The sequence below is a fragment of the Gorilla gorilla genome, chromosome 1 (genome assembly GCF_029281585.2).
Source record: "Gorilla gorilla gorilla isolate KB3781 chromosome 1, NHGRI_mGorGor1-v2.1_pri, whole genome shotgun sequence".
Lineage (NCBI taxonomy): Eukaryota > Metazoa > Chordata > Mammalia > Primates > Hominidae > Gorilla > Gorilla gorilla.
Genome location: NC_073224.2, coordinates 20,267,165 through 20,280,988, shown reverse-complemented (window position 1 = coordinate 20,280,988; position 13,824 = coordinate 20,267,165). Strand labels below are relative to the sequence as shown.

General features: G+C 37.0%; 1 protein-coding gene across 2 annotated transcripts in view; it reads right to left on the bottom strand.

Annotated features, from left to right (window-relative positions):
* TSNAX (translin associated factor X) overlaps positions 1 to 13,824 on the bottom strand; it is a 39,188-nt gene that overhangs the window by 18,118 nt on the left and 7,246 nt on the right. For both annotated transcript variants that reach the window (XM_004028592.5, XM_063707807.1), the window contains exons 3-4: positions 12,349 to 12,463; positions 7,057 to 7,187 (exon numbers count right to left, since the gene is read on the bottom strand). In XM_004028592.5, coding sequence (XP_004028641.1) covers positions 7,057 to 7,187; positions 12,349 to 12,463 — 246 coding nt within the window. The remainder of the gene's footprint in view (positions 1 to 7,056; positions 7,188 to 12,348; positions 12,464 to 13,824) is intronic.

Sequence of the window (13,824 nt, the reverse complement as noted above, 5' to 3'; positions counted from 1 at the left end):
GGGAGGATGTCCTAGGTTCTAAAGCTAAGTCTCTTGCGAGCAGTGTGAACTGAGTTAAGTTTACTCATTTTACTGTGCTCCAATTTTCTCATCTGTAAAGTGTAGGCATCTGTTTACATAGTAGGGTTTATACAGAATAATGTATCAGTGTCTGGTATAAGGGCCCTTTGTATCTGTTTACTAAACTATGAGAAGAATAAAATAAGAATTACTGCCATTAATTTTTGTTAGACAATATTTTATAATGTCTTTAAAGCAAGCAATGGTGGCCAGGCGTGGTGGCTCATGCCTGTAATCCCAGCACTTTGGGAGGCCAAGGCGGGCGGATCACGGAGATCAAGACCATCCTGGCTAACATGGTGAAACCCTGTCTCTACTAAAAATACAAAAAATTAGCCGGGCATGGTAGCGGACGCCTGTAGTCCCAGCTACTCGGGAAGCTGAGGCAGGAGAATGGCATGAACCTGGGAGGCGGAGCTTGTAGTGAGCCAAGATCGTGCCACTGCACTCCAGCCTGGGCGACAAAGTGAGACTGTCTCAAAAAAAAAAAAAAAAAGAAAGCAATGGTTTTTTGTTCCTTGGATTTCTTTTCCCTTTTATTAGCTTACAATTGAAAGGGGCTGTTATTCTTCTAAAATGTTATCCTAAGTCAATATGTACTACAATTCTCAAATACTTTTTGGTTTGCTAAGAAGTAACAGCAAATTGGCTGGGCACGGTGGCTCATGACTGTAATCCCAGCACTTTGGGAGGCCAATGTGGGTGGATCAGTTGAGGTCAGGAGTTTGAGACCAGCCTGGTCAACATGGTGAAACCCCACCTCTACTAAAAATACAAAAATTAGCTGGGCATGGTGGCGTTTGCCTGTAATCCCAGCTACTCGGGAGGCTGAGGCACAAGAATCACTTGAACCTCGGAGATGGAGGTTGCAGTGAGCCCAGATCATGCCACTGCACTCCAGCCTGGGTGACAGAAAGAGACTCTGTCTCAAAAAAACAAAAAAAAAACAAAAAAGAAGTACCAGCAAACTATGTTAACAGAACGCTATTTTTATCCTACTAAGCCATGATAAATTAAGATTAAGAGTATGTCAAGGAATAAGGATCTCTCTGACTTGATGCAATATGTCCAAAACTGAGTAAGACATTGTCTCTTCTTCTCCATGTTGCCTATTTAGCCCTACCTTTATCAACTGGCAGACAGACCTCAGGTCAAAAGAATAACCTTCTGAAACAAGATTTCAGAAAAGGAATGGGAATGCTCAGAGATGAAAAGAGAAATCAGACTAAAAGACCATCATACATTTGGACAGTCCAAGTAGTGTGTATCAGACATTTATCTACAAAGAGTATTTACAAAACCAAGTTTTCGTAACCCAGAAAATGTCTATAGACAGATCTTCTCATGGTCATAGTAGTCATCACAAGTTCACAGTATGAAATATACACTTACTAAATTGTGATTGAAACAAGTCACCAAAAAATGCCTAATGAGTCGTCTGACATTTACATGCAACCCTAAACTGTTTCTATTTTACATAATTACATTACATAAATTATGTAATTTGGACCAGTGCGGTGGCTCACGCCTGTAATCCCAGCACTTTGGGAGGTCAAGGTGGTTGGATCACAAGGTCAGCAGTTCAAGATCAGCCTGGCCAAGACGGTGAAACCCCATCTCTACTAAAAATACAAAAATTAGCAGGGCATGGTGGTGGGCACCTGTAATCCCAGCTACTTGGGAGGCTGAAGCAGAGAACTGCTTGAACCCGGGAGGCAGAGGTTGCGGTGAGCTGAGATTAATCGCACCACTGCACTCTAGCCTGGGCAACAGAGCGAGACTCTGTCTCAAAAAAATAAATAAATAAATTGCATAATTTATGTAATTACATATATAGGTAAAATTAAGGATGATGAAAGTCTTTAACAAGATATAGAATCTTCAAGAAAAGAGATCTTCAAGAAAAAGCCTTTGGTGGCCGGGCACCGGTGGCTCACACCTCTAATCCCAGCATTTTGGGAGGCCAAGGCGGGCGGATCACGAGGTCAGAAGATCAAGACCATCCTGGCTAACATGCTGAAACCCCGTCTCTACTAAAAATACAAAAAATTAGCCGGGTGTGGTGGTGGGAGTCTGTAGTCCCAGCTACTCAGGAGGCTGAGGCAGGAGAATGGCGTGAACCCGGGAGGCGGAGCTTGCAGTGAGCCAAGATCATGCCACTGCACTGCAGCCTGGGTGACAGAGTGAGACTCCATCTCAAAAAAAGAAAAAAAAAAAGAAAAAAAAAAGAAAAAGCCTTTGGCTTTAGATAAAACAGTTTAAAGCACTAGACACTAGCTATCAGAGATGGATAATAGTCTAGCAGAAAGTCTATCAGAGTAGATGAAACAAGTCGGATTCCAATTCCAATACTATCACTCACCTCATTTACAAAATTAGGTAGTAGAACTAAAAGTCTTCTCACCAGTTATAAAATCACTTTCAAAGAGACAAATGAATGCTTTCAAACAAAAGAAAAATCTATTCAGAAAAAAATGTTAAATCAATCAACAGACATATACCTGAATTTTCTATTACACCAAAAGAACATCAAATTACCATATCAGGCAGAGAAAAATTAACTATTCATCAAACATATTTTGCTTTCCTTGGCACGCACAGAGACCGTATTTCCCATTCTTCCTTAAAGCTGGTGTGGCCATGTGACTAGCCAACAAAATGTGGGCAGAAGTGTTCCATGCCACTTCCAGGGCTGGTGCATAAAATCCTCAGGTACCATCCCCCACTCCTCCCTTTTCCACAATCTGTCAGCTCTATGTTGATGCCCTGGCTCATCTTGGAAATCACGTACTGGTAACAGCAGAGCCCCAGAGAACATGGATCTGTGAATAACTAAGTGGGCAGAGCACACTCAAACTACCACTACAAAGCCTGGTCTTCGAAAGAAACATAACGATTTCTACTTTGTTAAGTCACTGCAACGTCACAGTTTATTCATCTGTTTCTGCACTTAGCTTTACCTTAACTAACCAACATCTCTGATACTTCTCTCTTAATCTCACTCATTAACAGATAAATTCAATTTTTAGCTACATTATTCCATCCACTACACTCTTCCTACTGTTACTCCAAAAGCTTACAGAGATTCACATCATAGTTCATTTTTCCAGTGGGCACTCACAATTTTGCCAATATGCTGAACCTACATCGAATTTCTCTGTACTGCTATAGTAGCTTTGGAACTTCCCTAACCATTAATATTGATCCTATTCCTGCTAGTATGTCTAAGAAATAGCTCCTGGAAACTTGCTTTCTTTCGGAAGAAACAAAAAACAGTAAAATATAAACTCGTGAAAGCAAATCACCAGATAAAGCATATGGCTGAACAACAAAAAAAAGCCTTTTAAAATTAGTTTTGTTCTTCATTCTTTTCAACATTTGTATTTATGGAGACTTATTAGGTGTCTGGGATATATAAAGTGAAAAACAGGAATGAAATCTTTGTAGAGGTTTATAGAGTCTACATTCTAGTAAGGGAAAGAGAGATAATGAAGAAATATAATATATAAAGAGATTACACATTAGAAGTTGAGAAGTGCTATGAAAAAAGGGCCACAGTGTGTGCTGGGTTTATGAGGAAAACCTCAGTATTTGGGGTAAGCAAAATAAAGCCTTTCCTAGGAGTTAGGTTGTAAAGTTAAGAGGTAAATGAAATCCATGTGGGAAGAAACCAATGGTACCACGTGCTAGCTTATGACCCTGAGCATAACTTGTGAGCCTCAATCTCCCCGCCTGTGAAGTGGTAAAAATATCTATGATTTAGAGGTATTGCAAAAACCTATGAGATTGTGAATATAAAGAATAATGGCTAAAAACATATCTTAACTGGCCCAAAACATCCACTTTACCCATCATTCACATTCTTGGATAAAAGAATTAAAACATTAATTACGATATAAACTTAGTTTTGTGTACCGAAATGTCTCAAAAAATGACAATTCTTATCATTATCAGTGATATAAACTAAACTTAAGAAAAAAACACGTATTTTTTCTTTGAAATGGAGGACATTTCCCCCAAACTGTTAATTTTTCAACAAGAGGGGGAAAAAAAATGACAGGACACAAATTTTTTTTTAAGTGACTTATTTCAAGCAGCTAATTATTTGTTCATTTGTTTAACCATCCCTTGGGACAATCTGTAATCTACTCTGATAAGAAATGTGTAGAAAACAGACCTGACGTTTTGTTGTTGTTCAATTATTAGGATACTCAATGTTTGAGCTCACACAAGTATCCCTTAGGGAAATGCTCTGCGTGCCATTAGCACTATTCTTAATGAGGAAAAGCACAGAACTCCTTTAGTTCATTGCCAGAATTGTTTTATCTTCAAGTCAAAAGAACAACTATTTGGAGTAATACCAAAACAAGCATTTAACAATTACAAGCAGCAAGCTATTCATAAGCATCATATTGTTAATGCTAATCCAATTATAAATAACCTTATTTTATCAAATAAAATATCTGTCAGCAAAATTTTCGGTCCTAGACACCTCTTTACTTGACTGCTTTATTCCTTAACTTTAAGAAAAAACATCTTTATTGCTTCAATTCAAAGAACCTCATTTTAAAGACTTTTTACAGAAAAGATACAGAAAATCCTTCATTATTTTAATCCATGAGTAAGTTATCTTCAAAGGAAACTTACAAATCATAAACGAAGGCCTAAAAGAGACCACTGTGCTTATAATAATCCTTAATGATACAGTGAAGTAGGAAAATCTGAAGATCTATCATTCCCATTTTCTTAATGTCCTATCTTTCCAAGAGTACAGCACTTCCTTCCTGCATTAGGAAATACTCTACTGAATATTTCCCTTTCACCTTTTTCTCTCCATTTCTCTGTTCTGTAAGACAATGTACAGCTTTCTAGGTTGCTTTTGGTATCATTATCTATATGGTCTTGGCCCTTATTTAAACTCTTTATCTTTATACTTCACTGATGCATGAGGACATACAAAATAGAACTACTGGGCCAAATACAGCAAATCTGAAATGTCCCATATGTCCCACAGATATTTGGGGAACTTGATGTTGTCACAATTAGTAGAGCCTAATCATGCACTAATAAGGAATTGAGAAGTCTAAACATGAAAAACTTTTTCACACATGAGGCACCAACATTGTGGGGAAAATATGTGAATTTTTATTAAAATACAAGTTTTAAGCAGACTGAAGTCCGAAGTGAGAACTACTGTGATCAGCTTTTATTACATTTATTAACTGTCATGAATTTTTGCAAGATAGGCATACTACATGATGATGTGATAGAAAAAATGATAAAGATTATGGAAGTTATTCAAACTCTTGCCTTTAGTCATTCAGGTTAATAGGATACTTAGGAAAAGCTGTAGAATTGGATTTCTGTTTAATACAGACATTTAGACTGTACTGCTGCTTCAGTTCAAGCACTTTCCAGAAACTAAGAGACCTAACTTGGTCCCCCACCACCACCAACACTACCACCCAGTAGCCCTCAAGATTACACACGCATACCTAACTTATGTATAGCAGGACTACTCTGTCTGAAATATTTTCCTGCTATGAATCTATCTGTAGTATGGTCACAGCTACTATTATAAAGATATTCTCATGTTTTCTGCCAAGCTTGATTTACCTTTTACTTCACCCTTCTTCCCACCAGTACTTCTGATCCTCTCTCCCACTCCAGCCAAATCTGTCACACTTTACAGATTGTGCCACTTTACAACAAACTAAATTCATGAAGTCATCTTTATTGTGTGTGCTATTATTAAAAAATCAAATAAACCCGATATTAATAAATTATGATGGCAGACTGTATTTCATTTGGTAATATGTTATAATGACTCCTCACAGAACTGTTTTACACTTCAGTTTCCAACAATGCACCCTCAGTTTTAACTAACGTATGCTGGTACTTTCTCTTACCCATATTAGAAGACATATCAACATTTCTGAAAAAACAAGTGCTGAAATTACAAACGTTTAGGCTAAAACTGGGCATTCGTATTAAGCAGATACCAAATAAACTCATTTCCAAGTCTTCCTGCAAATCTTAGGGTACTGATATTGAGCATTCCTAATCCAAAAATCCTAAATCCGAAATGATCCAAAATCCAAAACGTTTTGAGTGCTGACACCATGCTCAAAGGTCATGCTTAAAAGAAATGCTCATTGGAGCATTTCAGGTTTCTGGATTAGAGATGCTCAAGCAGTAAACTGTGAATATTTCAACACTCAAAATCTGAAACACTTCTGTTCCCAAGCATTGTGGATAAGGGATACTGAACCTGTATCTGAATTATCTAGTATCTGTCCTATCAATGAACCCACATTAGAAAAAGAAGAGGAAAGAACCAAGCACTTTATACATTTATTCAATTTATTTGAAAATAATGATAACCACCAAGATCCAGTATACCCTCAAAATTTTTTTTTTTTTTTTTTTGAGACGGAGTCTTGTGCTGACGCCCAGGCTGGAGTGCAGTGGTGCGATCTCAGCTCACTGCAACCTCCACCTCCCGGGTTCAAGTGATTCTCCTGCCTCAGCCTCCGGAGTAGCTGGGATTACAGGCGCCCGCCACCGCACCTGGCTAAGTTTTGTATTTTTTAGTTGAGTCGGGGTTTCACCATCTCGGCCAGGCTGGTCTCGAACTCCCGACCTGGTGATCCACCCGCCTCGGCCTTCCAAAGTGCTGGGATTACAGGCGTGAGCCACCACTGAGATGTGCCCTGTCTGAACACATCCTACATACTCAAGAATAAAGTTCATCCTATTAAATCTGTGTTCTCAAATACTTTATTAAAATCAATCAATGACCATCACTACACTGTTAAAAAAAAACATAAAGCCAACTTGCCTTTGGATTACTTCTATATTACTACAAAGTTGCAGTTCTTTAAAAGCCAGTATTATTATTTCATCAGGTGTCACTTAAAATTCATGCAACTCACATGTTAATCATGTAGCACACCATTTAAAGTATATATTACCCTGAAACAAACCTAGACTTACCTGTAGTAATGGCTCGATGGAACTGATGCATATCTTCCCCTGATAGCTCTTGGGCTACCTGGAATATCTTTTGTCTGACACCATCCAATTTAATTTCTGATTCAGTCAATATATCTTCCATATCAGGAGCACTATGATCAAGATATTGGGAACTTTTAGAACATCAGATGCTTTAACAGTGAAAAACTAAAATAACCTAATTATCAACATAGGGCTAAATATTGTACGCATTCATATACTTCTAACTCAAAACTACTCAAAACTATTCACAGTACGGAGAACATGAAAATGCTATTAACACAGTTAAGTGAAAAAAGTATACAAAAATTATATGTTTACTATAACTAAGAAAAATTTTGTTCATAAAAATATGATATATGGATAGATGTCTGCTTTCAGTAAGGGCAGAGTAACGTGGACTGGATTTATCCTCCCTCCTTAAACAACTAAAAAGAAAAAATAAATACAGAAAACAATGGTTACAGACACTGGACTACAGGCAGCATGGAGCAGTGATCCCTGGGGAAAGGGAGGAGAACAACATATACCCTCTGACTGCCCCATCTTATTGCCTGGAAAGCTTCCAAGTGACAGTACAGAGACAGGAAACTTAGGTGGAGCCTGGGAGTCAGCCTGAGTAGAAAAGGAGTTGGGAGTTTTGGGGGATCGAGACAGCTAAAATTTGCAGAGCAGAGTAACAATGAGGAGAAAGCTGTATAAACAGAGAGCTTCAGAGATTTATAGAAGCAACCTCCTCAAGTCTTCAGTTGAGTACTGATCATGCAGGCATGTGAGGAAACTACCTAAGGCTGGAAAAAGAATTGCCCAAAGTGAGCAGGCAGAACAATCCCCTTAGTTCACAGAGCCGGAAAGAATTGATTTATCATCAGCAGATTGACACTACAAAAAATATTAAAAGAAGTTCTTTAGGCAAAAGGAAAATGATACCAGATAAAAATCTGAATCTATACACAAAGGAATGAACATTTACAAAAATTGGTAAATGTGGATAAATATTTTTATTTTTAAATCATACTGTTTAAAGTAAAAATCATAACATATTGTGGAAACAACAAAAGTAGAAATAACATGAATCACAACAGTAGCACAAAAGGCCAAGCTAGTAGAGGGGAAATGGAAAAGGAAGTATACGATTTTTATACCATATGCGAAGTGATAAGTAGTCCTTACTTTGCATGGTACTGTGTTAATTGAAACTTGGGCACATCAACACTGTGACCTTCACTGGCAAGGTAACTGTTACCAAAAAATCATGCGAAGTGAAAAGATTCTTATATGCACAAATTTTAGTAAACACAGTATTGTACAAAGTGAGAATAGTTGACAATAAGATATATATTATGAACCATAAAACAATCACTACAAAAACAAAACAAAAAAGGCATAGCTAATAAGCCTACAAATAAGATAAAATGGGATCATAAAAAATTATCCAAAATAAGGCAGGAAGGAGAGAAGAATAGATGGTAGATTTAATTATAACCATAGCAATAACTGCATTAAATGTAAATGGTCTAAACACCTGCACTAACAAGCAGAGATTTTCAGAATGGATTTTTAAAAAGCAAGAGAGACAAGAAATCCATGTTAAATATAAACACAAATAGATTAAAAATAAAAGGATGAAAAGATATACGTTCTAATAACAATCAAAAGAAACAGGAGTAGCTATATTAACATCAAACTTTGGGCGAAGCCTATATCCAGGGATACCATCATAATGATAAAGGGTCAATTCATTAAATGCATAACAATCCTAAATATTAATGTACCAAATAAAAGAGCTTCAAGATACTTGAAGAAAAAACTGATAGGACTTCAAGGAGAAAGTCAAATCTACAATTATCGTCAAGAGAGGTCACCCTCTTTCTCTCTCTCAATAACTGATAGAGCGAGTGTATAGAAAATCATAAGGAAATAAGTGACGCGAACAACACTATCAGCCAATCTGACTTAATTACACCTAACAATAGCAGAATACACACTCTTCAAGTGCACACACAACATTTACCAGATAGACCATATCCTGGGCCAAAATTAAGGCTCCATAAATTTAAAAGGATTCAAATTATAGAAAGTATGTTCTCTGACCACATGAAATTAAATTAGAAATCAGTATCAGAAAGTCATCTGGAAAACTCCCAAAATATTTGGACACAAAATAACATACTTAAATTTTTCTTGGGTCAAAGGTGAAATCAAAATGAAAATTAGCACCAATAAATTTCAAAACTTAGAGGAAATGGCAAATTCCTTGAAAGACACAAACTACTGAAGCTCACTGAAGAAGAGTTATCTATGTCTATTAAAATAATTTTGTAGTTAAAATACATGAGGTCCTCTCACAACAGTTTTTCAGCTTTCAGCTGTACTGTGACTGGCTCATTTCTTTCATAAAGTTTTTTTTTTTTTTTTTTTTTGAGACAGAGTCCTATTCTGTCACCCAGGCTGGATTGCAGTGGCACAATTCTGAGTTCACGCAACCTCCGCTTCCTGAGTTCAAGCAATTCTCCTGCCTCAGCCTCCCAAGTAGCTGGGATGCCACCAAGCCCAGCTAATTTTTATATTTTCAGTAGAGACAGGGTTTCGCCATGTTGGCCAGGCTGGTCTCAAACTCCTGACCTCAAGTGATCTGCCTGCCTTGGCCTCCCAAAGTGCTGGAATTACAGGCATGAGCCTCCACATCCAGCCTCTTTCATGAAGTATTTTTACTTTCCTGAAGTTTCTAATATTTCTAAAGTTTCTATTTTTTCTTAAGTTTCTTATTTTTCTGAAGTCTAGTATTTTCTCAGTTTACTAGTCAAAACTGTATGAACAGTATGATCACAACTATGATAAAAAATAGTGCACAAAATAAGAAATCTGCTAGTTGATAGAGGCTATCTTTGGGTACTACAGACTGATTTGTCTCATTAAGTAGCTTTACTTTTCTACCATTCGTAATTTTTCTAAAGACTACCATTTTCTAAGTTTACTATAATGAGCATTTATTTTTTGGTGGAAAAATATTTAAAAGATGACTTCACACAGTAACGCAGATTTTTCTAAAATATTAAGGTCTCCTGTCATATTCCTATTACAGGTTGAGCATCCCTAATCTGAAAATCCAAAATCCAAAATGCTCCAAAATCCAAAACTTTCTTAGCAACAAGACACTCAAAGGAAATGCTCACAAGGGCACTTCAGATTTCAGATTTCCAGATAAGGGATGCTCAACCCATACATTATCTGCAAGTATTCCAAAATCCAAAATCCAAAACACTTCTAGTCCCAAGCATTTAGGATACTCAATCTGTATGTTTTTCTTTATATTATTGCTTTTGTTATTTATATTACTGCTGAATATTGATGGCAATTGTTTCAGAATTGCAATAAGTACTAAAAAAAGTGTCCATAATTAATCAGAACAGTATTGCTTCTTTCGATAATACAAGCCTTATTATGTACAAGCTATCTAAGAATGATATCAGAAAACAAGCAAAAACTAATTTTACACAGGTAAGAAAAAGAAAATGTTAACAGTGCCATATTTCAATAAATCTATGTATGGCAAATTAGATTCCATTTAATGAAGTAAAAATTAAAATGTGAGAATTATCTTAAAAGTTTCACGTTACTGAACGGAATACTTCAGTATCTTTTTTTTTTTTTTTTTTGAGACAGGGTCTCATTCTGTCGCCCAGGCTGGGGTACAGTGGCACAATCATGGCTCACTGCAGCCTTGACCACCTGGACTCAATCAATCCTCCTGCCTCAGTCTCCTGAGCAGCTGGGACTACACTTGCGTACCACCATCTCCAGCTAGTTTTTTGTATTTTTTGTAGAGATGGGGTTTTGCCATGTTGCCCATACAGGTGTGAGCCACCATGCCCGGGCAATAATATCTTCAATAATGAAAAGCTAATAAATTATATGTGGTCTTCCCTACATTCTTTCTGTGACATATAGTATAAAACCAATCACAGCTACCCTTCTGGAGACATCTGGAATTTGTAACAACAATCCGTCTTCAGAAGCTGGACTAAAACACGTAAGCTGGGGAGTTGTAGGGTAGATACTATTCTACCTCTCGTGAAACAGAAAGGCAAAGGAATCAGGTCAAATGAATTATGAAGCAAACAAAGAAGCAAAGATGGAAGATGGAGATCCTCAGCTGCTCATAAGATAGTGCTGAATCTTGGGAAGTTCTAATTTTTCTGAAGTCTACTATTTTCTCAGTTAACTAGTCAAAACTGTATGAACAATATGATCACAACGGTAATAAAAAATAGTGCATAAAAGAAGAAATCTGCTAGTTGATAGTGGCTTTTTTTATAATTAATTTCCCCATTCTGCTTAGACTAGTTTAAGTTAGTTTCTTTTACTAGCAATCACGAAGTCTATCAAATACACAAAGCCTGTGTAGAAAAATAAAATAGTAAAGTCCTAGAGAAAAAAATGTAAACAAAAGTCACAAAACTGAAACAGGAACTTTCGAAAAAGAATTAAGTAGTCAACAGTATCATATGCTACAAAAATGTAAAATAAGAAAACAGAGACTTAATAATATGAAGGTAACAATGGCATTTCAATAATTGTGAGGCAGAAAGCCAGATTGCCATGAGTTCAAAAATGAACGAGAAAATAGGTTATGCAGATTTTAACATTTATCTAATATTAAAATTTTCATGCATATCATCCAAATAAAGTTTAATGTAACAGGCTCTAACAATCAAAATATTTCATATATTTTCACAGACAATAGCTATATCTTAATGAATAATCTTATCACAAAATCCCCAGCTGCTCTGAATTTTTCTTTCTTATTTTTAAGTCCACCCAACCCCTACAGACTTTTCCTTTTTTTTTTTTTTTTTTTTGAGACAGGGTCTGGCTTAGTCGCCCAGGCTAGAGTGCGGTGGTGGGATCTCGGCACACTGCAGCCTCTGCCTCCCAGGCTCAAGCAAGCCTCCCACCTCAGCCTCCCAAGTAGCTGGGATGATAGGCATGCACCACCAATCCCGCCTAATTTTTGTATTTTTAGTAGAGACAGGGTTTCACCATGTTGCCCAGGCTGGTCTCGACCTCCTGAGCTCAAGTGATCTGCCCGCCTTGGCCTCCCAAAGTGCTGAGATTACAGGCATGCGCCACCACACCCAGCTGAGACCTATTTTTATTAAAATATTAACTCTTAAGTTGTACCTGCTGCTGTCTTCTAATCCTCACACTCAAAGTCACAGAATATTCTAATAGCTAGTATCAAACTAATAAATTCTAAAGATGCTTACTCACCTTGTAATCCTATGGAGGAGAAAAATTGTCCTTTTACTTTCAACAGTTATATCCCGACTAAGTTTCACAAGTCTCTCGTATTTGTCATGCCTTGCATCAAGTTCCTGCTGAAATGCTAAAAACACATTATTATGATCATAAGCATGTATATTCTATACTCAAAGCCTATCAAACAATATTTTTAAGATGTACGTCACATAGGCTGGGTGCGGTGGCTCACACCTGTAATCTCAGCACTTTGGGAGGCCACGGTAGGTGGATCACGAGGTCAAGAGATCAAGACCATCCTGGCCTAGACGATGAAACCCCGTCTCTACTAAAAATAGAACAATTAGCTGGGCATGGTGGCACGCGCCTGTAGTCCCAGCTACTCGGGAGGCTGAGGCAGAAGAATCGCTTGAACCCCGGAGGCAGAGGTTGCAGTGAGTCGAGATCAAGTCACTGCACTCCAGCCTGGTGACAGAGCGAGACTCCGTCTCAAAAAAAAGAAAAAAAAAAAGATGTCACAATGTAAATGCAGACAATGACTGCAGTCACCTGACTTCATTCAGAAGTAGAACATGATGGTAATGACACTAATTCTCAAAACACAAAAAGGTGATTATAAACAATCTCTAGCATCTACTGACTCTAGTGTTAATTGTCAAATATCCTAGGTATATATCACTAACAGCGCTAAAGTAGCTCAAGAGGTCCACTTAATGTTCCCAGATTTCTAAACCTTTAAAACTAAATATCTAACAATTTCTGTAAATGCCAACAACGCACAGCAGCTCACAAATTCCTGAATCCTTGAAGATTTTCTAAAAATCTGTCAATTGTAGTAAGGTAGCACGTGTATATTAAAATGAACATGAAACAACTTCTTAAAAGTGAGTGCCACAGTATGTGTATTGTATCTTAATTTTTTAAAAAGCTACCAAATTATATCACATTTAAATACTAAGTAAAAATCTAGTTAGCCCGTTTATTTTAGAAAGTACATAATCTCAAATTTACTGTTTTACCATGTAGTAATATTGCATACATAAGCATAATATACTTCAGAAATATTATTTTCAGAAAGATTAGTAAAGAGGAAAAAAGGAAAAATGACTGAAAATAGACAATCACTACATGAGTTAGTTTTGTTATAACTAGAGAACTAGATCAGAAAGCAGTTCTGCAATCAATAGAAAGCTGTGGCAGAGTTCATCTGAAAATGATCAGTAAGAAACATCAAAATTTAATTAGGCTGGAAAAAAGTCAGCTGAAAATTGAGTTAGTCAGGATGTTAGAAATCTAGGAAGAGAACTGAAAGTAGGAGAAAATGAAGAAGAGTTCCTGAGATCGATGAAAGGCTGAACGCAGGCTGTGGTGTCCAATTCTTACATACTATCTTCGAAGACTCAACACTTCCACATAGAATTAATCTTCAACCTGTCAAACTGTTATGGACACAAATCTCCCATAACATAATACTACATTAAGAAAAGA